Below are 24,956 nucleotides of genomic sequence, written 5' to 3'. Positions count from 1 at the left end.
AGGCAGAGGCAGGCAGATTTCTGAGTTTGAGGCCAGCCTAGTCTACAGAGGGAGTTCCAGGACAGCCAAGGCTATGCAGAGAAACCCTGTCTCAGAAGGAGGAAGGGAGAGATGGGGAGGAGAAGACAGGAAAGAAAGAAAGAAGGAAAGAAAGAAAGAAAGAAAGAAAGAAAGAAAGAAAGAGAGAGAAAGGAAGAAAGAGAGAGAGAGAAAGGAAGAAAGAGAGAGAGAAAGGAAGAGAAAGGAAGAGAGTAAGAGAGAGGAAGAAAGAGAGAGAAAGGAAGAAAGAGAAAGGAAGAAAGAGAGAGAGAGAAAGGAAGAAAGAGAGAGAAAGGAAGAAAGAGAAAGGAAGAAAGAGAGAGAGAGAAAGGAAGAAAGAGAGAGAAAGGAAGAAAGAGAGAGAGGAAGAAAGAGAAAGGAAGAGAGAGAGAAAGGAAGAAAGAGAGAGAAAGGAAGAAAGAGAGACAGAGTAAGGAAGGGAGAGGAGTAAGGACAGTAGTTGGAGCCACCTGCCTTCTCCCCTTTTCTTCCTTTGTAGAATAATAGGCAAGGAATCTGACTTTAGGTTCAAATCCTGGCTCAGCCTCTTACTTGCTGAGTGACCCTGAGCAAATACCATCACACCTGCCTGGGGTAGTGAGACTCAGGAGGCAGAGGCAGGAGGATCTCTTGAGTTCACAGCCAGTCAGGTCTACAAAGTGAGCTCCAGGACAGCCAGAGAAATTCTTTCACAAAAAAACAAAAGATAAAATAAAATAAGACGACACCACACCCTGATCCTCACCTATAAGATGGGAGTGGAGCTGAGCTGGCAGCTGCATTGACAGTGCTTGCAGCACAGAGACACGGACTCAATCTCCAGCAAGGCATGGACAGGGTGTGGTGTGCACTCAAGATCTGGAAGGTCAGGGGTCCCGGAGATAGCCCATCAGATAAAAAGCATTTGTCATAATGATCTCAGTTCAAGCCCTGGGACCCACAGTGGAAGAGAACAGGCTCGCAAAACTTGTTCTGAGTCTCACATGTACCCTGGCAAATGGGTTTTTACTCACACAGTAGAGGAGGAGGGGGAGGAAGAGGAGAAGGAAGAGGAAAGGAAGGAGAGAAAAAGAGAGGAAGAAAGGAAAAGAGAGAGGAGGAAAGGAAGGAAGGAGAGAGAAAGAGGAAGAAAGAAGAAAAAGAGGGGAGGAGGAGGAAGAGGACGAAGAGAAGGAAATGTATCCATAATCTCATCACTTGGACAGTAGAGACAAGGAGGACTGGGAGCTCAAGGCCTTAGCTATGTAGCAAGTTTGAAGCTAGCCTTGGCTACATGTTTTCAAAAAATTGTTGTGTGTGGGGGTATGATAAGACATGAAGACATAACCCAGGAAGATGTGAGATCATGGCTGTTTTGTAAATAAGAAACTTTTCAGGATAAAAGTACAGGCTGAGGGTAGAGGAGTAACCGCTTCCAGAAATCGTAGATTGAAAGGGAAGGGCTTGCCCCAGGTGGCAGCCCCAGTTGGGTGCTTGTCCCCCTGTCACAGTAAAGACAGGCCTTGGTCCTGGCAGATTAGATGAGCCAGGGCAAAAGAGCCAAATGAGAAGGAGAGACAGGCAGCAGTTAAACCATTGCCCCTGACTAAAGACTCCCCTGCATTGGAGAGTTCTGGGTGGGGGAGGGGTGGTCTTTGCTCCCCACCCCCACCCTCCACTACCACCACCAAGAACCTTCAACTGTCAAGTACTGTGCTAGGTGCTAGCTGTTCTAGGTGTTCGCCCGATAGATAGCCATCAGCATGCTGAACATCTCAGGTAAGGCGTTCACCGGGCCTGTCCCTCCTATAGACTCCCCTGCACAATGGGGCCTTGTCCCCCTGAGGCCTTACACTGGGACCTCTCTTACCAGGCTGGATGCTCTGAGAGTAAAAGGCTCGTTTCTTTCTCATACTGTTAGAGAACAACTAGGCAGGTGGGGTTTCTCCTTTTATTTCACTGAAGCGTTGGTGTGGGTTGGGATGGCCCATACCCCTCTCTCATAGCTGTCTGGGGAAGGGTTTGTGTAAAAGCCCATCAGCCATTAAAGATATAGTAAACCTTAGGGAACAGAGAAAATCTCTCTCGAACACAGAAAAGCAGCCTTCTTAGTCCTGAAATATCAGGTCCTAAGACACAGAGCAAGCCCCTTGGATACAGTCCAGCTACACTCACATCCAGGGTGGATGGGCTGGTAGCAGTGCAGGAAGGAGCTGGGGGGACAGGGTGGGGGGCGTCTAGCTTCAGTAACAGAGGAAGAGTGTGGCTCAGCTCGGTCCTTCACCCTCAGCCTGAGAGAGGGGAGGAAGCCAGGCTACTCTGAGGACTAAGGCCCCTAGACTCTGCCTCCTAGCTTCTGTAACAAGGTAGTAACTCGACCCCTGTATGTTTAGGCTTCAAGGAGACCCCAAACCTCTGAAGTTTTCAGAAACAGTATCTCAGTTTCCTCTGAGCTCTGGAGATCCAGCTATCCATAAAACCATTGGTTCCCTGATTATAATGTAATAATAGTTTTAAGAATCACTGGGAGTGGTCCCAGAGAGAAGGTTCAGCACACTGCTCTTGCAGAGGACCCACGTGGGGTTCCCAGCACCAGAATTGGGTGGCTAACTACCGCCTCCTCTAACTCCAGCTCCCAGGAGATGCAATACCTCTACCCTCTGTGGGCATTTGCACTCAGGTACGCATAGACATAATTAAAAAGACATCTTCTTTTTAATCACCGAAGGTAGGGATTGGGGTGTAATTAAGTTGGCAGAGTGAAAGTACTTGCGAGCATAAAACCCTGAGTTCTGTCCCCAGGACCATATAAAACCAGTGTGAAGACAGACCCATCATCTGAGCACACAGGACATAGAAGCAGAAGGGTCTGGGGTTCAAGGTCTCCTCAGCTACATAGAGAGTTTGAAGCCAGTCTGGTTCTACATGAGACCCTGTCTGAAAGAAAGAAAAAAAAAAGAAAAAGAAAAAAAAAAAACAACCAACCTAAAAACAAAAACAAACCAACCAAGCAAACAAAACAAAAACAAACAAACAAACATAGTATTCATATTCAGCAGTCTTACCACAACAAAAAGTGTGTGAGGTTTTGAGAGAAAGCATCATCTGTAAACAAATACACTTAGGGGATGAGGGGGTGGTACTCTTATTTTTTGATTTAGAGACTGGGTTTCACTATGTGGCTTAGGCCTCAAAAACAGGATCCTTGTCACCAAGCCTGATGACCTGAGTTCCATCCCCAAGACCCACAGGGTGGAAGGACAGAACCCACACCTGCAGGTTGTCACCTGACCTCCAGACGTGTGCTCTGATACATGTATGCACACATACAAATGAATCAAGTAAGAAAATGGACCATCCTAGACAAGATCCTCCCATCTCAGCCTCCCAAATGCTAGGTGTCATAATGGGCTACCAGGTTCTTCTTGGATTGAATTTTTCAAAACTCTAAAGGCTCCCAGTCTGATGGGGGCCGCACCTCACCTTTGGGGTTGCTGTTTAGTCTGACAGAGGAGGCAGTTTGGTATGTAGCCATGTTCCTCAACATACTCCCATGGCCATCTGCTTGAGTTTTTTCCAGCCTCGGCTGCCTGTCTGTCTTAGCTTGCCTCCCTCGGGTTGCATGAACTTTTCAAATTTATGACACTGACAAACACATACTCATCCCAGGTAAGAGAGACCCCAACGAGAGACGAAGGTATGATTCCACCAAAGTCCAACTTAGTGAACCAATGGGTTTGTTGGGCTTATTTATCTGCATGTTGAGGAGCTGCTCACAGGAATATGGGTGACTTGCTTAGGGTTACTATTGCTGTGATGAAACACCATGACTGGAAGGTAATTACGGAGAAATCCCCACTGCTGTTCATCATTGAAGGAAGTCAGGACAAGAACTTAAACAGGGCAGGATCCTGGAGGCAGGAGCTGATGCAGAGGCCATGGAGGGGTGTTGCTCACCAGCCTTCTTCCTTTGGCTCTCTCAGCCTGCTTTCTTATAGAACCCAGGGCCACCAGCCCAGCAATGGCACCACCCACCATGGTCTGGGCCCCCCGCCATCCATCACTAATTGAAGAAAAGACCTTACTGCTGGACCTTGTGGAGGCATTTTCTCAACTGAGGGTCCCTCCTTTCAGATAACTCTAGCTTGCATCAAGTTGACCTAAGACGACCCCGAAACAAATGCATAGCTGAAAAGTCTCACCCTAGCATGGATAACAACTTCCTAAAAGCCACACAGATGATCTCTCCCTCCCCCACTTTTAACTAGCCTTCCACACTTTATACACAGTGGTACTTTCTAAGACCATACGTAATTGGCAGAAATACAACCATTGAGCTAGGAAGGTCAAGAGAGAGTGGCTGAGACCCAGGTAAGGATCGATGGCCCTCCATGACTCTTCTATGAAGCAATATCAACAGGCCCCCATCTTGGGAGTCCATTGCAAGTAATCACAGCCACTCCGATGAAGACAACAATGGCTGCCAGATTTGCAGCAGAGTGCCTCACAACACCATGTGGCTGGTCTTGGGGTAGCTGTCTTCTTTAGAGATGGTTGCCATAGCAGTGGCAGTAGGGGTAAAGTAGGGTGTATGACTTCCAGCTGCCATTGCCAAGTAATGAGCTCAGACACTGGGGACTTGAATGGGGATTCTAAGCAGGGTTTGCAGTCAGTGTGAAATGACTCCCTGTGCTGGGCAGCGATCACGGACGAAGCTTCCAGGGAAACAGGGAGTTGAGGGTGCACCTTCACTGCACTGGTCTACCCGCAGTGATGCCCACTTCCCTTAGACGCCAGCACCTTCTGTGAGCCTCTGAGAGCTCCAGCAGAGGCTGAGCATCCTCAGTCACAGTGTAGACCTGGAAGAAGCCTCCTGGGATAGCCCTGAGTGGGAAGCACCAAGTAACTCACTTCCCTGTGTAGATTACCTGAGATCTGCCCCAGATGTCACAGCCTCTGCAGAACCACTGACATCTCAGCTGGGTGACCCTTTGTCCATAGATGGGCTAAAAGCACTGTAAGGCTTTTAGCCCATCTATGGGCTCCATCTGCAAGATGCCAATAGCAACCACCATCTGGTTGTGTCAACCAGAAGCGTCTCTAGACATGGTCCATGGTCCTTAGGCTAGGTGAAACAGTCTTCTCTGCTGAGATCTCTCTCTCTCCCTCTCTCCCTCTCCCTCTCCCTCTCCCTCTCCCTCTCCCTCTCCCTCTCCCTCTCCCTCTCCCTCTCCCTCTCCCTCTCCCTCTCCCTCTCCCTCTCTCCCCCTCTCTCTCCCCCTCCTCTCTTTCTTCAGACAAGGTCTCACTATGTAGTCCTGGCTGGCCTGGAACTTGCTATATAGACCAGACTTGAACTCACAGAAATCCTCCTGCCTCTGCCTCCCAAGTACTATATGTTTTGTTGTTGTTTTGTTTTTAAATGTACATGGGTGTTTTGTTTGCATGTACATCTGGGCATCAAGTAAGTTTCCAGTGCCCTCAAAGGCCAGATCCCCTGGAATTAAAGTTCCAAATGGTTGTGAGCTGTCATGTGGGTGCCGGGACTTGAACCTGAATTCTCTAGAAGAGCAGCCAGTGCTCTTAATCCAGGAGTCCTATCTCTAGCCCTTAAGGTTTTTTAATTTTAAACTATGTGTCTATGTGTTGGTGTGTGCACGTGAGTGCAGATGCTGAAGGAGGCCAGAAGAGGGCGCCAAATTATTTGGAACCGGAGTTACCCGGTATTTTGAAAACTCCATGTGGGTTCTGGGAGCCAAGCCTGGGTCCTCTGGAAGAACAGCCAGCACTCTTAACTAGTGAGCCATCTCTCCAGTCCCTGTGTTTCATTAATTGAGACACTGCTGGACAATGCTCTCCAAAGAGGCCTCATCACTCATTACTTCCAGTCTTCCTGGAGGAGCTCCAATGTCTTTACCTCCTCTCCTTGTCATCCCTCCCACCTATGAACATGAAAGGGACATCGCCTGGTGGCCTTGGTCTTCCGGAAACTTTCCATACCATTCTTGTTTGCTTTCTGAGGCAGGGTGCCATTTGAGCTAAGCTTTTCACAAATCGGGTATTAGCACTTTGGCCCTGGAGAGAGCACTTGGTGCATGAGAATGAGGACCAGAGTCTGGAACCCAGCACCCGTGTTACAAGCTGGGCATTCTGCAAACATTCTTAACTCCAGTCCCCAGGGATCTGACGTCTTCTGCTCCCCAACCACCTCCCACAACACACACACACACACACACACACACACACACACACACACACTCATACAGACACAGACATCTTTTAGATTTATGGTTCTGGAGAGATGGCTCAGCAGTTAAGGACACTGGCTATGCTTCCAGAGGAGCCAGTTCAGTTCCCAGCACCCACATAAGGTGGCTCACAACCATCTCTAACTCCAGTCCCAGAGGACCTAGTGTCCTCTTCTGCCTTCTGTGGACACTGCAAGCATCTGCGCAGACATATATGCAGGCAAGACACTCATACATATTTTTTTTAATTAAAAAGGGTTGAGTATGGCCGGGCGGTGGTGGCGCACACCTTTAATCCCAGCACTTGGGAGGCAGAGGCAGGCGGATTTCTGAGTTCGAGGCCAGCCTGGTCTACACAGTGAGTTCCAGGACAGCAAGAAGATACACAGAGAAACCCTGTCTCAAAAATCAAAAAAAAAAAAAAAAAAAAAAAAAAAAAAGTTGAGTATGGAGGGACAAACCTTTAATTCCATAACTTTGGAGGCAGAGGCAAGTGGATTTCTGTGAGTTTGAGGTCAGCTTGATCTACTTGAGTTCCAATCTAGCCAAAACTACTACACAGTAAGACCAGATAGATAGATAAATAGATAGATAGATAGATAGATAGATAGATAGATAGATAGACAGATAGACAGATAGACAGATAGACAGAATAAATAAATCTTTATTTTAAAAACTGGACATAGGCTGAGCCGGAGTGAGCTGGGCAGAGCCAGAGTGAGCGGGGCCGGAAGGAGTAGGAGACGGGAAGGGGAAAATGGACTTGGAGGTGCCTCAGTGGTTAAGAGCCCTGGCCGCTCCTGCAGAGGACCTAGTTTGATTCCCAGCTCCATCATAATGACTCACAGCCATCTGTAACTCCAACGCCTCTCTGACCTCTTCGAGCTCCTGCAAGCACATGGTGCACAGGCGCACACTCAGACACACAAGCGAGTGCACATAGAAGTAAGTAAATATTACAAAACGAAACTCTGTGGCTGAAGATGGTCAGCCCCTGACCTCCGGTGTCCACCTTCCAAACATCCACAATTCCAGTCGTGCCCACCTGCCCAACTACAGTCCATTCCAACTTGGGTTATTTGTCTTTTTTACTGAACAGACATCTCCTATGGCGAAAATGGAATGGTGGCCGCCATAAACAGCCTCAGGCTCAAGAAAAAGGGTGTGGGCCAACACCAAAATGCCCACAACTATAAGAATCAGGACTTTGAGGACCTTCGAGCAGCATGTCTCAAGAAGGGGGAACTGTTTGAAGACCCCTTTTTCCCTGCTGAACCCCAGTCTATAGGCTTCAAGGATCTGGGCCCCAGCTCCAAACACATGCAGGACGTCTACTGGCAGCGGCCCAAGGTGGGTAGGGAAAGGGGGAGGGCCCTGGCACCAGGCTCTGATGCCACCAGAGCTGGGAGCAGTTCTGAACATGCTGCTGCCCAAACCTTCTAGCTTAATCAGGGGCTGGTACCCAAGCCTGGCTGCCACACCCAGGCTGTGCTTAGGGCTCAGCATCCCCCTCCTGCTTGCCTAGAGATCAGAGGTAAAGGGAGCTGGGGAAGGAGACCATCACCCCTTGACATGCTTATTCCTTTACCACAGGATATCATGCATAACCCCCAGTTCATTACGAATGACTTCTCTCCCACTGACATCTGCCAAGGGATCCTGGGTAAGTAGACAACAGGGAGCTGGCCTCCAGGAGGAAAATGGGGAAAAAAGAGATTGGGATGGGGGCAGGGACAACCAGACGGCTCTCAAATCTGGAAGCAAGCATAGGACCCCCTGTTTCCCTCTTCCTCCCCTTCCAAGAGAGGACAGTCAGCAGAAGTGTTACATGTGTCCTCTGTGTCCCTCCTGTCCCTGCTGCTGTCTGGTTTGGAAGTAAGCTGAGGTAATAAGGCAGTTACTTGTTGATGTGTGATAAATAACCCAAGGCTTAGTAATCGGAGATGGGTGCAGAGATGGCCCGGTTGTTAAGAGCACTTCCTAAAAAAAAATGAAGAAGAGTTCAGATCCTAGCACCCAAGTTACAAGTCCATTATCGAAATGCCTGAAGCTCTAGCTCCAAGGAATCCAGTGCCCCTCCCCCCACTGGCCTCCATGCACATAGAAATGTCCCACACACACATGTGCCACATGTACACAGGAGTGCCCACACACACATGCTACATGTGCTCAGGAGTGCCCCCCACATACACACACATGTCACATGTACATAGGAGTCCACACACACATGCCACATGTACACAGGAGTGCCCACACACACTTGTCACATGTGCACAGGAGTGCCCCCACACACATGCCACATGTACACAGGAGTGCCCACACACACTTGTCACATGTACACAGGAGTGCCCCCCACACACACACATGTCACATGTACACAGGAGCCCACACACACATGCCACATGTACAAAGGAGTGCCCACACACACACATGCCACATGTACAAAGGAGTGCACACACACACACATGTCACATGTACACAGGAGTTCACACACACATGCCACATGTACACAGGAGTGCCCACACACACAGGAGTGCCCCCCCACACACATGCCACATGTACACAGGAGTGCACAGACACACACATGCCACATGTACACAGGAGTGCACAGACACACACATGCCACATGTACACAGGAGTGCACAGACACACACATGCCACATGTACACAGGAGTGCCCACACACACACATGTCACATGTACACAAGAGTGCCCACACACACATGTCACATGTACACAGGAGTCCACACACACACACATGCCACATGTACACAGGAGTGCCCACACACACATGTCACATGTACACAGGAGCCCACACACACACATGTCACATGTACACAGGAGTGCCCCCCCACACACACACATGTCACATGTACACAGGAGTCCACACACACATGCCACATGTACACAGGAGTGCCCACACACACACATGCCACATGTGCACAAACACTCAGGCAGACACATAGAGACAAAATAAATCTTTTTTAAAAAACAGGTCTCGCCAGGCAGTGGTGGTGCACGCCTTTAATCCCAGCACTTGGGAGGCAGAGGCAGGCGGATTTCTGAGTTCGAGGCCAGCCTGGTCTACAGAGTGAGTTCCAGGACAGCCAGGGCTACACAGAGAAACCCTGTCTCGAAAAACCAAAAACAAACAAACAAACAAATAAACAAACAAACACAGGTCTCTAACCAGACTTGGGGCTGGCTGCTGCAGTAAAGGGGTCAGGGGCTCAAGGCCAACCTGGGGCCACATGAGACTGTCTCAAGCAACCAACAAGCAATTCTCACCCCAGGCTCTCTGGGAAGAACCGCAGATCAGAGGGGGCAGGGCTGGCTCAGAGTGCCTGGAGATGTTGCTGCTGAGGTCAGCGGTGCTGTGGGACTCTGGCCCTCTGAAGGCTTGGCTGGATCCAAGGCTCCACTCTGGAGATAATACTGTCCTGTGGCCTGAGGTCCCAGCGCCTACCTGACGTTGGCAGGAGACTGAGCCCCTTGCCAGAGGTTTGTCTACAAAGTGGCTTGGGTAGCTGACTTCCACTCAGTAGCCCAAGGGCTTTTTGTTTATTTGTTTTGTTTGCTTGTTTTTATTTATTTATTGAGACAAACAAAATCCTACTATGTAGTCTTAGCTGGCCTCAAACTCACAATGTAGTCCAGGCTGGCTTTGAACTCATAGAGATCCATCTGCCTGTCTCCCAAGTGTTGGAATTGAATGTGTGCACTGTCACATTTGGTTCATTTGTTTTTTATTTAGGATGGAACCCAGGGCCTTCAGCCAGCTAGGCAAGCATTGATGTATCCTGACCCAACTGATCTCAGGGTGTCTCTCTCTCTCTCTTACACACACACACACACACACACACACACACACACACACACACACACACACACACACACACACACACACACACACACACACACACACACACACATCTCTATCATGTTTTGTTAGGAGGAAGCCCTGCATGTGGCCCATACTCAGGATGCAAAGGGTTATGGGGCTACGGTGTAGCTCGGTGGACAGAGTACTTGGCTAGCATGCATGAAGCCCTGGGTTCAGTCCTCAGCATCACGGAAAACTGGGTTTGGTGGCATGTGCCTATAATCCCAAGATCTAGACGAGGCCAGAGAATTACTCATGAATTCAAAGTCAGCCTAGTCTACATAGTGAGTGCCAAGCTAGCCAGGAGTCTAGAGACCTTGCCAGATAAAAGGGAGGCAGGGAAGTTAAAGGTCATCCTCACCTATACAATGAGTTTAAAGCTAGCCTGGGCTACAGGAGACCCTGTCTTTAAAAAAGAAAACAGTATGAGAGTTGGGTCATATATTTTGAGGAGAAAAAAGTCAAAGGGTTGTCTGTCACAGGTGCTAAAACTTCTTTAGCATGGACCCAATAATGGGTCAGCAGAGTCTCCTGACACTGCTCTGGGGATCAGGTTACTTCCTCCTCCTCCTCCTCCTCCTCCTCCTCCTCCTCCTCCTCCTCCTCCTCCTCCTCCTCCTCCTCCTCCTCCTCCTCTTCCTCCTCCTCTTCCTTCTCCTCTTCTTCTTCTTCCTCCTCCTCTTCCTCCCTGAGCCTCCTCCTCCTCCTCCCTGAGCCTCCTCTTCCTCCCCCTCCTCCCCCTTCTCCCCCTCCTCCTCCTCCTCCTCCCTGAGCCTCCTCCTCCCCCCCCCCCTTCATCACCAGGGCAAGCACCAAGACCACTTTATTCTCTTTGTGGCTGGAAAAAGGGCCGAAATAAGTACAGCAAGAGGCCAAGGAGCCCTGGGACCACAGTTGCCTCTGTGGCTCAGTGGGCCAGAGGGATGCTGGGTAAAGAAGGATGAGAAATGAGTGATCCCTGAGTGCCCTTGTATTGGTGATAACTGCAGAATCTTTAGTCTTCCCTCCTGCCTGCAGCCTCCTGTCAAACCCAGAGGCCTCTAGTCATCACAGAAACTTGCCAGGGCCCAAAAGCTTGGCCAGGCCCCGGAATTCACACCTCTTACCCTGGCCCATCACTGAGGACCAATCCCAGGGGACGGATGAGGACGGTAGATGACTGATGATGGCTCTGTGCTCCATCTTCAGCTCCAGGGCTCACAGTGTGTGTGTGTGTGTGTGTGTGTATGTGTGTGTGTGTGTGTGTGTGTGTGTGTGTGTGTGTGTGTGAGAGAGAGAGAGAGAGAGAGAGAGAGAGAGAGAGAGAGAATGCACACACACTTATGGTGGTGTCCTCGGAGACCAGAAGAGGGAATGCAATCCTTAGAGCTGGAGTTACAGCTATTTGTGAGGTATTTGACTTGGGTGCTTGAACTCTGGTCCTCCAACAAGACCTCTCTAACCGACCCCTCTTTTTCTTTTGTGTTTTGTTTTGTTTTGTTTTTGAGACAGGGCTGCTCTGTAGCCCTGCCCTTCCTGGAACTCGATCTACAGTCTAGGCTGGCCTTGAACTCAAAAATCCACTTGCCTCTGCCTCATGCATGCTGGAATTAAAGGTGTATACCACTACTATCAGGCATGGTTTTCCTTTTTGATTTTGTGTGTATATGCATGTGAGTGCAGTACCTGTGGAGACCAGAAGAGGGCGTTGTCAGATTTCCCCTAGACCTAGAGTTACCTGTAGTGGCAAATGACCTGATATGGATGTTGGGAACTGAACTCAAGTCCTCTAGGAGAGAAGGTGTGCTCTTAACTGCTGAGCACGGCTCCAGCTCTTGAGTGGTTTGAGACAAGGTCTCACTCTGTAGAACAGGTTGTTGGCAAATGAACTTATAATCCTTTTAGTCACCACCACCCAAGTGCTGAGATTACACAAGTGTTCCAGGAGACATCTTGGGCCTTTGGCCACTACTGCAACCTGTGTGCAGAGTGGGAATGGGGGCCACAGAGAAAGATTAATGTGTATGTCAACAGATAGAAGCCTGTCCTGAGAGCAAGCAGGGTGCTGCTAGGAAGCCTACCCCAGATTCCCCCAAGCCAAGGCATGTTACTTTGATTTGTGACTCCCTTGACTAAACAAGTACATGAGTTCCATGTCCCAGAGCCCAAGCTCTGCCTCAGTTTCCCCATTTATCTCCCTTCCCAACTCTTCTCAGTGAAAAGGAGAGCTCCCTGGACCTGCCCCTCTGGCTGGAGATTTGGGGTCTCCACACACATGGGGCTGCTCAAGGAGTAACCCCTCCCTGCCTTCCTTTAAGGGGACTGCTGGCTGCTGGCTGCCATTGGCTCCCTCACCACTAGCCCCAAACTGCTGTTCCGTGTGGTGCCCAGAGGTCAGAACTTCAAGAAGAACTATGCAGGCATCTTCCATTTTCAGGTAAAGGAAAGACCAAAAGGGGGGCAGGGAGGGATGGAAGGAAGAAGGGAGGGAAGAAGGGAGGGAAAGAGGGAGAGAGGAAGGGAGGAGGAGAGAGATCATGTATGTACTTATTTTGTTTTTCAAACATGACAATGTCTGGGAACACTTTTCAACTAATTTTCAGAGAAATATCTGCTTATGAAAGAAATCATGAAAGCTAATTTTTTTTAAAACTCCAAAGAAAATAATTAGCTGTTTGTGGCTCTTTTCCTATTCCTATTATGTGTGTGTGCGTGCACTTATGTGCCTGCATCCACAAATGCACATAAGGGATCATGTCACTGAAAATCTCCACCATATAATTAGTATGGCCTGGCCCTTTAACTGATAAAGGGCCAGGTTTATGACTGATAAACTGTCATAAAATGGGGAGAGAACTTTAAGATCTCTGAAATCCCAACCTCTAGCTTCCTTTGGTTTTCAGTCTGAATGTGGGTGGGGTTTTCTCAATACTGGGGCAAAACAGGAGGGGGAGATGGAGTTGCAGGAATGGGGAGGGATTTTAAGATTTTAAGGCTTTTGTTGACTTTCCCTCGCCTATTCTAAGGAATGACTGGGCCTTGGTCAAGATGGTTTAGTGGATAAGTGCACTTACCCCCAGGCCTGGCAACTTGAGTTTGATCCCTGAAACTTGCATAGTGGAAGGAGAAAAATGATGGACAGATAGACAGACAGATCGATATCTCTCTCTCTTTCGCTTGCTCTCGCTCTCTCGCTCTCTCTCTCTCTCCCGCTCTCTCCCTCTCCCTCTCCCTCTCCCTCTCCCTCTCCCTCTCCCTCTCCCTCTCCCTCTCCCTCTCCCTCTCCCTCTCCCTCTCCCTCTCCCTCTCTCTCTCTCTCTCTCTCTCTCTCTCTCTCTCTCTCTCTCTTCATATATACCTATACACACATATACCCATTTATTTTTACAAAAAATCCAGTTAAAGAGTAATTATTGCTGATATGTTCTTGTCCTGGCCACTAGAGGGCGCCCTGAGGACAGCGTTCACCTGAATGCAGACAAATGTCCCCTTGCTACCCACAGCTTTGGCAGTTTGGGCAGTGGTTGAACGTGGTGGTGGACGACCGGCTGCCCACTAGGAACAACAAGCTGGTGTTCGTGCACTCTTCCCAACGCCAGGAGTTCTGGAGCGCCCTGCTGGAGAAGGCCTACGCCAAGTGAGTTGCCCAGGCCAGGAACCAGGCTGGCCTTGAGCCTCATGGCTTTGGCTACCAAGGAAGGTGGGCCAGGCCACTAACTGAACCAGGGGAGGAGACAGGCCACCATAAGGCATGCCTCACTTTCCCTCACCATTCCGCCTGACTGTTCGCTCCAACTCAGGGCTCCTAACAACGCCCTATCTGCCTGCAGGCTGAACGGATCCTACGAAGCGCTGGCTGGAGGCAGCACTATGGAGGGTTTGGAAGACTTCACAGGCGGCGTAGCTCAGAGCATTCGGCTCCAGAAGCCCCCTCACAACATGCTAAGGCTCCTCAGGAAAGCTCTGGAGAAGTCTTCCCTCATGGGTTGTTCCATCGAAGTAAGCCAAGCTGGGTCTTGCTGCTGGGCCTTTGCGTCTGTCTGCACCCGGACCCCAAGGCTCTTTGCCCAAACATTTTGTCACTTGCTACAGTTTCTTAACAAATTTTGTCTGCCTGTAGTGCAGAATGGCTGTTCCCACCAGGCATGGCCTCTGCATTGCCTCGACTTTCTCTTTAGTATTTTCTATGACCCTGAGTAACTCATAATGCAAGTTTTCATAGCTTATCCCCTCCAGGGTGCAGGGAGAAGATTCCAGGAGGGCAGTGGCCTTTATTTGATTCATTCACCACTGGACCCTGGGACTTTAGACCATACCCAGCATGCAATAGGCACCCAACAAATATTTGTTCAAATAAATAAATGCACCCAGAGTACTTTCATGTAACAGCAGTTACGGGGGCAGGGCCTTTATTGAAAAGGCAGAGGAGAGATTACTCCCCACAAAGCCTGAATGCAAATGTTTTTGCAAGCTGTACTTGTAACAGGAAATCACTTTTCTGCAGGTGAATCAACTAAGTTAAACCAACTGATTCTTACATAGCGTAGGATACAAACAGCAACGGCCCTTAAAGATAGGGTGTGACCCGCCTCTATGTGACTCTATATGACAGCATCATCCTGGAGTATTACTGATGGTCAGGGGAGGAAGGAGAGGGTGAGGGGGGTCCTGGCCACAAAGGCCCTTTAGAGATGCAAGTAGTAAAGGACATGACCCATACCCTCACTCTGGTGACAGATCCAGGAAGCTAAATATGTGATTATCAAGCTGCACAGAACCACAAGTGACAAAGCTAAGACGGGGCTGGAGAGGTGCTTCCCTGGGCTGCTTTTCCAGAGGACCAGGGTTCAATTCCCAGCACACATGGCAGCACACAGCCATCTGTAGCTCCAGTCCCTGGGGATCCAAAACCTTCTTCTGGCCTCTGTAGACACTATAAACACATAGTACACAGACACACACAGGCAAAAGCATTCATACACACATACAAAATCCTTACGGTAGAGAGAGATGTACAGGTTGCATCAAAACCAGCATGCTGGCGCTCACTTGTTCTGTGGGCTTTTTGTTTTGTTTTGTTTTGTCCTCTTACTGGTTTGTTTAGGCTTTTTGTTGTTTTTGTTTTTATTTTGAGACAGGGTCTCACTATGTAGCCCTGGCTGTCCTGGGACTCATTATGTAGACCAGGCTGGCCTCAAACTCACAAAAACTTGTCTCCCAAGTGCTGGGGCTGTAGGCTTACTCCACTATACTCAGCGTATTGTTGCAAAACAGACAGAGGGAATCGGTGTTAGGGGCACACAGGCGCTCCCTGTACTACCGCAGGTGAATCAGCAATTGCTTCCAAATGTGAAGCACAGGAGCTGGGGAGATGGCTCGGTGGGTGTTTGCTCCTGATGTAAGATCTGAGTTCAAATCCCCTGCACTCACGTAAACAAACAAACAAACAAAAACTGCCACTGCCATGTGTGCCTATAGGTACTCCCAGCGCTGAGCATAAAAACAGGAGGATCCTTGGAACTTGCTGGCCAGCAAGACTGTCCCAAAGCAATAAGCTTCAGGTTCAGTAAGAGATTGTGTCTCAAAGTATAGGACAGAGTGGTGGCTCAGGGAGTGAGAGCATTGGCTGCTCTTGCCATAAACGTGGGTTCCGTTCCCAGTACCCAGGTGGTAGCTCACAACACCTGTAACTCCAGTTCCTGGGGATCCAGGGCCTCCTTCTGGTCTCCTAGGGTACTGGGCACATGTAGTACTGACAAACATGCAAGCAAACCACCCATACACATAAAATAAAAATAGACATTTATTTTAAAAACACAGCAATAACAAAAGAGACTCGGTGGCTTTCTCTGGTCATCCCATGTGTTCACATACACCATGCACATACAAGTGTCCTCCATAGTCTCTCTCTCTTCTTCTCCTTTTCTCCCTCTCCCTCTCTCCCTTTCTCTCCTCCCTCTCTGTGCCCTCACTGTGTGTGTGTGTGTGTGTGTGTGTGTGTGTGTGTGTGTGTAAGTATAAGCAAGGTGTAGTGTCTCATGTCTATACAGCCTCAAGAGGCTGAGGCTAGAGAATCAGAAGTTAAAGAATCATTGGATGGTCTTGGCTACATAGAGAATCTGAGAGCCTCTATGCCATATTAGACACGCCCCTAATGCAATGAATGAAACAATGGCTTTCTTAGGACTTCCAGGCCAGATCTCAAATACTGTCCCTTCTTTTCTGTAGGTCACCAACACTAGTGACGTAGAAACGATGACCCATAATATGCTGGTGAAAGGGCACGCTTATGCAGTAACTGGCCTAGAAGATGTGAGTACCAGCAAATGACCTCCCTTAGGAGTCACAGGCGTGAGAGCCACACCCTGTGGTGTCCTGAACTCGTGCCCCTCCCCACCCCAGGTCTACTACAGAGACAAGTTGATAACTCTGATTCGGATCCAGAATCCCTGGGGCCGGGTTGAATGGAATGGAGCCTGGAGTGACAAGTAGGGACTCTGACCCAAGAGAAGGGGACAAAAGCCACAGCAGGGTCCCGGAGGAAGCCAATGTCACAGTGGGGCCAACCCTGTCCCCAGTGCTGTGAGGTCTTACAAGGCCTCTGAAGGCGGTTGGTTGCCCTTCCCATCCACCGTTTTCTCACTGCAGAGCCAAGGAGTGGGAAGAGGTGAACCCAGATGTTCAGATACAGCTGCTACACAAGAAGGAAGATGGAGACTTCTGGTCAGTGTGGCTAGGAGGGGCCTCAGACTCCTCACAGGCACCCCTCATCTCCCTACAGTCTTCTCTGTGTTGTGTGCCCTGGATGAGCACGGTCATGGGTCTGTAGCTGTGACTGTGGAGTGTACCCACGATGCTGTCTGTTCTTCCGTCCCAGGATGTCCTATGAAGACTTCATGAGAAATTTTACATTGCTGGAGATCTGTAACCTCACCCCGGATGCACTCTCTTCCTGGGAGTACAAGAGCTGCTGGCACACAACCTTCTATGAGGGCAGCTGGCGAAGGGGGAGCACCGCAGGGGGCTGCAGAAACCACCCTGGTGGGTGAGGGCAACCTGGAAACTAGGCCTGGGCAGGAGGTCACAGAGTCAGGGTGGTTAAGGGCAGAGTCCGTCAAACACCACGGCCCTCAGGGAGCCAGGCTGGAATCTCACTGCACCCAAAAAGGGCCCAGTCGGGAACAGAAGGCCTGGCCCAGCACTGCCAGTTTGACCTGCATCTTCCACAGAGACATTCTGGAGCAACCCCCAGTTTAAGATTTCTCTCCCCGAAGTGGATGATTCAGATGGCTCTGAGAAAAACGAAATGGTTTGCACCTGTCTGGTGGCACTGATGCAGAAGAACTGGCGACATGCTCGAGATGGACCCCAGCTGCTCACCATAGGCTTTGTCATCTTCTCGGTGTGCCTCCCCCTCCTCCTCCCCCTCCTCCTCCCCCTCCTCCTCTTCTTTTCCTGCCATGTAGACCAGGCTGGTGTCAAACTCTAACTCCCCAGTCTAGGATTAAAGGTTTATGCTCTTTTTTTTTTTTTCTTTTTTTTCTCTTTTTCTTTTTCTGTTCTTTTATTGTTGTTGTTGGGTTTGGGGTTTTTTGGTTTTGTTTTGTTTGTTTGTTTGTTTGGTTGGTTGGTTGTTTTGTTTTGTTTTTGAGACACTATTTCCCTGTGTAGCCTTAGCTGTCCTGGAACTTGCTGTATAGATCAGGCTAGCTTCGAACTCAGAGATGTGTGCTTCACCTCTTAAGACCCCTGTGAGCATGAGTCACCCCAAAGACTGCACAGCCCTGCTGCTGAAGTGGTGGGCCTCAGCGCTCTCTCTCTCTCTCTCTCTCTCTCTCTCTCTCTCTCTCTCTCTCTCTTTCTCTCTCTTTCTCTCTCTCTGGACCGTCGGTAATCTTAGCATGTTCAAGCTGCAGAGTCTGGAGGATTGTCATGAGTTGCATGCCAGCCTGGTCTATACCGTGAGAGCCTGTCTCAGAATAAGATAAACCGAGTTGTTGCGAGCCTCTGCTGTCCTCTTCTCAGCTCTGTTCCTGGTGGGATAACTGAATACCACAGACAGGCTAATTTATAAAGAAAAGAGGTCCACTTAGCCCTCCGCTCTGACATTCCGAGCAGACAGCAATAGTATCTGCTAGGTGTCTGGCGGGGGCTTTTAGTAGGTCATGACCTACTAAAGAGTAGGGTGAAAAAAGCCAGGGCCTCATGTAGCCTAGGCTAGCCCTGGCCTTGCTATGTTGCCAAGGTTGGCCTTGAACTCTGGACCCTCCTGCTTCTGCCAAATGTTGGGACTGTAAGTGTGCACACCACATCTCACCCTCCTGTTTCTCCATCATCTATGCACGTATGTATGAGTCCGGTTCTCACTTGCTGCCTTGTTGGGTGGCAGTCCCTCTTTGCTCCTGCTGCATCACGGCTGCTCCAGACTGGCAGGTCTGTGAGCAGCTGGTGTTTCTGTTGTCTCACCTCCATCTCACTCAGGAGTGGTAGGACTGCAGAGGTGCATGAGCATATCTTGCTTGTTTCGATTTTTTAGACAGAGTTTCTCTGTGTAGCCTTGGCTGTCCTGGCACTCACTCTGTAGACCAGGCTGGCCTCACTCTGTAGACCAGGCTGGCCTCAAACTCGGAGATCTGCCTGCTTCTGCCTCCCGGGTGCTGGGATTAAAGACATGCACCACCACCATCTGGAGAAAATACTGCTTTTTAATTTAATTCAGTTTACAGAGTCTCCCTAGGCAGTCCTAGATGGCCTGAATCTGGATCGTAGACCAGGCTGGCCTCAAACTAGCAGAGATTTGCCTCTGTCTACCTTTCTTGTGAGGAGATCAAAGGTGTGCACCATCACACATGTATATTAAAAAATGTTTTTAAATTGTGTGTCTGTGTGTGAGTGCGTGCACATGAATAAAGGTACCTGCAGAGGCCAGAGGGGTCAGGAGTTCAAGGCCAGCTTCAGCTACATAGTTAGCCAGCCTGGTCTACATGATATCTGCCTCCAAAAAAAATCAAAACAAAACAAGAGCTAGCGTGACTCATGTGCAAGAAGCCCTGGGTTCTAGTCCCAGTCATGCATAAAACTGGGCACGGTGGCACAGGTTTGTAAGCCCGACATTTGGGAGGCGGCAGCAGGAAGATCAGAAGTTCAAAGGCACCCTCAGCTACACAGCATATTCAAAGCCTGGGCTACAAGACAGAAGACAAAAGGCAAACACGCAATCGTATTTGCTCTCTCTCCTCCATGTCAGCGGTCACCTAACTATTTCTGTAGGTATGACACTCTGTGGACTAACATTCTAGGGACATACACTGTCTTTAACCTGGGCTGATAAGAAAATCTACCTTTGTAAACTTTGGGCAAACTGTAGTTTGAAATCCAAAACCGATAGATTCTTAATGCTATCAGCCTATGCCCCACCACCACCACTACCATTGCTCCAGTACCCTAATGAACCCCAAGACAGGCTCACGTTTGTGCTCACATGTACATACAGAGGCACACACACAATGCACACTCACCTAGCTGATGGCTAGAACCCCTTCATTGCTCTGAAGCGCTCTCTCTCTCTCTCTCTCTCTCTCTCTCTTTCAGGTTCCAAAAGAGGTACAACAGGCTTACACCTGAGCAGACATCCAGCCCCCTCCTGGCTACAGATGGAATGGCAAGGGGAGGGATCTGGAGAAAAGTTGTGGGGAACCCTGGGTTAGGAATCTTGCTCCTTTTACCCAATGGTGGGAGTCGGGGAAGGATGAGGCCATATTGAATTTTTGACGATGTGGGGGATGCACAGGCCACAGCAGTGGTCCTGGTCCCCACCATCAATCTGGCCCACAAGATGGCTCACCTTGGGAGGTCCCGTCTCCTTGCTCTCCTATGCTAGTCCTGTACCCACCTCCAGGGTACATACAGTTTCAGAACCTCCGGGACATCCACCTGAAGAAAGACTTCTTCGTGAAATACTGGGACCACGGCTTTTCAGAGACCTTCACCAACTCGAGGGAGGTGAACAGCCATCTTCGGCTGCCCCCGGGAGAATACATCATTATCCCCTCCACCTTTGAGCCCCATAAAGATGCTGACTTCCTGCTTCGGGTCTTCACGGAGAAACACAGTGAGACCTGGTGAGGGGCCAGCCTCACACTGGAGAGGTACCCTGCCCAAGGGCTGGAGAGTGTCAGATTCTGGTCTCCCTTCACATCAGTCGTATGTTATATTTTTTTTTTTTTTTTTTTTTTTTTTTTTTTTTTTTTTTTTTTGGTTTTTTCGAGACAGGGTTTCTCTGTGTAGTTCTGGCTGTCCTGGAACTCACTCTGTAGACCAGGCTGGCCTCGAACTCAGAAATCTGCCTGCCTCTGCCTCCCAAGTGCTGGGATTACAGGCATGCACCACCACTGCCCGGCTTCATATGTTATATTCTTGGAAACTAAGGCATCAGGATGTGAGGTCTAAATTTGTGAGCCACCATATGTTTACCGGGAATTGAACTCAGGACCTCTGGAAGAGCAGTCAGTGCTCTTAACAACTAAGCTATGGCTTCAGCCCCTCTAAATTTGTAATAGAAATAGGAATGACTCTAGAGCCCAGATTTAATGGAGTATTAGACAGTGCTCCATATACAATGACAGGACCCTCCCCAGATCACCTCACATCTCTGACCCCCAGCTACCCCTAAGCCTTCACTCTCTTATGCTCAGGTTGCTGGACGAAGTCAACCGGGTTGAACATCTTCAAGAGGTAACAGGAAGCTCTGGGCTGGATGGGGTTGGAAGAGTGAAGGACGTTTTAAAGACTGACTCACTCCATCCTTTTCCCCAGGAGACCATCACTGACAAGGATTTGGACAAGGATTCTATACAGTTGTTTGAGATGGTGGCAAACGGGGTAAGAGGGCCAGGGGCAGAGGTGGAAGGGAGGTGGCCATCGGGCCACAGGCGCATAGTAGGTGATTAATCAGAGCAGGTGACTGATTACAGTCGTCTCTCCTAGGATGATGAAGTAGACATGTATGAGCTACACAAACTTCTCAACAAGATGTCGGCTAAACGTGAGTGGTCCACCCGGCCCTTATAGCTCACCCCCACCCCATCTGGTCCCCACTGTACTCATCCACCCCTTCTTCTTACCCCGTCCCTCCCTCACAGTCAAGAGCTTCAAGACGAAAGGCTTTAGCTTGGATGTCTGTCGCCGTATGATCAACCTCATGGATGTATCTTTCTGCCCTGTGGCAAGCCTAACAGGTGTTTCCTATCTTCTCCCCTGACCCCTCCAAGCCTGACTCAGAAGTGGCCATCTCTCTCTCTGTTGAGAACCGCACTAGCCCCACGTTCGGGTGGCCATAAATGTTGCGGCCTGAGCAAAATGTTGAGGCCCGGGCTGCTCCGAGTTTGGCAGCCACTGTATCCCGGTCCAAGCTGCTGCTCCGGTTGGCGGGTCGGGGTTCAGCAAGAGAGAGAGTGAGGACGGACTCGAAGAATGGAGACCAGACAGAATGTGTTTCAATCCCGTTTATTCTTCAGTCTCTCTTCTTCTCTCCAAGTCCCAAGTCCTAAGTTCCTAGTCCCTAGTTCCTAGTCCCTAGTGCCTCCAAGTTCCAAGTTACTTCTTCCAAGTTCTCTTCCAAGTGCCTGCTACCTAATGCCTAATTCCTACTCCAAGTTGTACTCTCTGAAGTGTCTGATTCTCTCCATCTGTCTCTGCCTTTTATATGTCTCACTTCTAAGCCATGCCTTTTGGTCACACCTTTAATCATGCCCTTAGGTCTTGTCTCTAAATCTGATCTCTACACTTCTAAGTCAAACTCTTAAGTTACACACCTTTAATCTCACACACCTTTAATCTCACACACCCAAGGTATCTAAACCAAGATTATCAGAGTGTGCTCAGCTGTTGTAGGCTATTGTAATCCAAGTCTCATGTCAGGGTATATGGCTCAAGATGGCTGCAAAGCTGATAGCGGCTTTCTGCTAAAAGTCGGCCCCCAACATCCCTCCAGCCTCAGTGCCCTCCCTGTGATAGGGATAAGATCTGGAGTGGGGGGATAGCTAGCGATCCCAGTTCTGGCTGTTAGCATTCAGGAACCCCAAGCCTGTGTGGAAGCCTTCTGTTTCCTCATCCCCAGAGTGCCCTCTTTAATCCTTGACTAATCTCCCTAGAAAGATGGTTCTGGCAAGCTGGGGCTTCATGAGTTCCAGGTCCTGTGGAGAAAGATCAAGAAATGGATGGTAAAAGGCCCTTAAAGAAACAGCCAAGAGGCATGGAAACTGACAAAGAAGCCATTAATTAGAACTGTAGAGACACAGACACACACACACACAGACACACACACACAGACACACACACACACACACACACACACACACACACACACACACACACCCCAAACTTGTAAGTAACCAGTATAGCCTGTTATGGTCATAAAGGGTGCCTGCAGAAAGCACTGGGCAGTATACCAACATCCCCTGCGATGCTTGGGATTAACCCTTCAACTGCCAGAAAGCAGGAACATTAGAGGTTTGCATGGCCAATCAGAGTGCCCCAGGGTCTTGGGCAAATGATGTAAGTCAGTCCTGCTTCAGTATTCTGTTTTACAACCACTGTGAGCCGATGGCGTGTGTCTGGTCTTCAGGAGATCTTCAGAGAGTGTGACGAGGACCACTCCGGCAACCTGAACTCCTACGAGATGCGCTTGGCGATAGAGAAAGCAGGTGGCCAAGGAGCAGGGGCTGACCAAGGCAGGGGGCTGGGTGGTTAGGTTGAGGCCTGAATTCTGCCCTCATGGTCTCCCCGTCTGCCCCCTAGGCATCAGGATGAACAACAGAGTGGCTGAGGTGATCGTTGCTAGGTACGCAGACGACAACATGATTGTGTGCTTCGATGACTTCATCAACTGTTTTCTAAGGCTCAAGGCCATGTTTGGTGAGTGAGGCGCCTGCCCCCTTCTGGTTAGGCCAGGAGAGCTGGCTTGTCCCCACACCCATTCATTCATCCTGAGGCCTGTCGCCAACAGAAACTCTCCCACACAGAGCACACACCTGACCCAAGTTCAAGTCCACCACATGCCGGGGCTGTGACTTCTCTCTGCACCCTATTTCCTTCTCTAGAAAATATGGTTTGGCCCGGCAGTGGTGGCGCACGCCTTTAATCCCAGCACTTGGGAGGCAGAGGCAGGCGGATTTCTGAGTTCGAGGCCAGCCTGGTCTATAGAGTGAGCTCCAGGACAGCCAGGGCTACACAGGGAAACCCTGTCTCGAAAAACCAATATATATATATATATCTGGTTTGGACGATAGCCATTCTGCCAGGGGCCGGAGATGGAGCCCAGTTGGTAGAGTATTTGCCTAGCTTGCAGCAAGCCCTGGTGTAGTGATACACACCTTTAATTCCCAACACTCTGGAGATGGGGGCAGGAAAATCAGGAGTTGAAAGTCATCCTCAGCTACAGAGTGGGTCTGAGGTCAGCCTGGGTCAGCCAAAAGACTCAAAACACAAATAAACAAACAATGAAAAAATTGTCCCAAGGATTAAAAAGCCCATAGTTATAATTCTTGAACTTGGGAAGCTAAGACAGGAGGATCACAAGTTTGGGGCAACCTAGGCTACTTAGTGAGACTCTGCGTTAAAACAATAAGGAGCAAGCGTGTAAAAGTGCTTGCAGAGTGTCTCCTTTCTTGGAGAGTGGGTCTTTCAGATCAGCATCTCAGCTCTAACCCCGCCCCCTCTACCTCCCCCCTCCCCCCCGCCCTTGTCCTTAAAACAGCGTTCTTCTTATCCATGGACACCAAGAAAACTGGTTCTATTTGTTTGAATATAAACCAGGTAAGAGGGAGGGGGATGGTAAGGGTGGTCTGGCCACACTTTGATCCCCTCCCCTCTAGTCCCGCCCACTCTCCATCCTCTGCTCTGTTTGCAGTGGCTGCAAATAACCATGTGGGGGTAGGGAGATGGGGAGCCTGGCTCCCTCCCTCCTCCGTCCACCCGCGATGCTCCAGACTGGATGGTAGATGCTTCTTGTCGCCTTCGCTTTCCAATGCCCCAGGCGCAGTGTTTATTCCGTGCTCCAGGCTGGCAGGAACTCTAACCCCCAACCCACCCCGAGCACTCTCATGCCGCATTTAGACTAAAAACGAGGTGGCTTCTCCCCCAGTTTTTCTCTGGCGAAGGCAGCCTTGCAGCTTCCCGTTCCAGTACGCTGTCAGCTCACACCTGCCTGCTAGCCCGCCCTCTTGTCAGGAATTCCATTGCCTCCCCACGCCGCCTTGTACATATTATTCTAATAAACAGGACATGGTTTACCACTTAATTCTTCAACACCAAAGAGGGACTCCATTATATCTCCGCGAAGCATCTGCAAATGTGCTAGTCTACAAATTACTAGGGGGCGCTGCAGGGTTCCGGGATATTAAACGCACCTCAGCCCCAAGCTATGAAAACATTACCAACAATTAGATGGGCTGAGCGTTGTGGGGTAAAGGGGTGCCACTGAGTCAATGGCCAGCGAAGCCCGAACTGGGGCTGACAAAGCCAGAGGTCACAAGGCCTTGAGATGCCTTTGTCCTATCTTCCCTCAAATTGGCCCCTCCACCAAAGACTGCACTAAGGTCAAAAGACAAGCTCAAGGTGTGTGTGTTGGGAGTGAGGTGGGGGGTGACCCACGCCTTTAATCCCCAGACTTGAGAAGCAGAGGCTTGTGGATCTCTATGGGTTCAGGCCAGCCTGGTCTACACAAGGAGTTCCTAGACAGCCAGGGTTACACAGAGGAGCCCTGTCTTGGAAAACAAAACAAACAAACAAACAAACAAACAAACAAATTAAAGGACAAGCACTTGCAAG

At 49.6% G+C, this 24,956-nt stretch overlaps 1 protein-coding gene across 3 annotated transcripts; it reads left to right on the top strand.

Annotated features, from left to right (window-relative positions):
- The first annotated feature begins 1,698 nt into the window (after positions 1-1,698).
- Capn11 (calpain 11) lies at positions 1,699-24,426 on the top strand. 3 transcript variants are annotated; one of them, XR_013104698.1, is made up of 21 exons: positions 1,699-1,797; positions 7,366-7,616; positions 7,860-7,929; positions 12,446-12,564; positions 13,631-13,764; positions 13,958-14,126; positions 16,356-16,439; positions 16,530-16,615; positions 16,776-16,850; positions 17,005-17,168; positions 17,357-17,529; positions 20,026-20,248; positions 20,822-20,861; positions 20,943-21,008; positions 21,114-21,171; positions 21,269-21,333; positions 22,280-22,348; positions 22,753-22,831; positions 22,926-23,042; positions 23,884-23,942; positions 24,037-24,426. XR_013104698.1 is itself a non-coding variant. In XM_076915271.1 (21 exons), the coding sequence occupies exons 1-21, from the start codon at positions 1,782-1,784 to the stop codon at positions 24,061-24,063; spliced, it is 2,133 nt and encodes a 710-aa protein (XP_076771386.1). In that variant the 5' UTR covers positions 1,702-1,781; the 3' UTR covers positions 24,064-24,426. The 3 variants fall into 3 exon arrangements, 1 of the variants encoding a protein (XP_076771386.1); XM_076915271.1 differs by having other exon boundaries at positions 1,702-1,797; positions 20,037-20,248; XR_013104699.1 differs by lacking the exons at positions 22,753-22,831; positions 22,926-23,042; positions 23,884-23,942; positions 24,037-24,426 and having other exon boundaries at positions 1,702-1,797; positions 19,719-20,248.
- The last annotated feature ends 530 nt before the right edge of the window (positions 24,427-24,956 follow it).

This window comes from Arvicanthis niloticus, chromosome 17, assembly GCF_011762505.2.
Source record: "Arvicanthis niloticus isolate mArvNil1 chromosome 17, mArvNil1.pat.X, whole genome shotgun sequence".
NCBI classification, from domain to species: domain Eukaryota; kingdom Metazoa; phylum Chordata; class Mammalia; order Rodentia; family Muridae; genus Arvicanthis; species Arvicanthis niloticus.
Note: the sequence above shows the minus strand (reverse complement) of the source record. Positions and strands in the feature narration are given on the sequence as shown.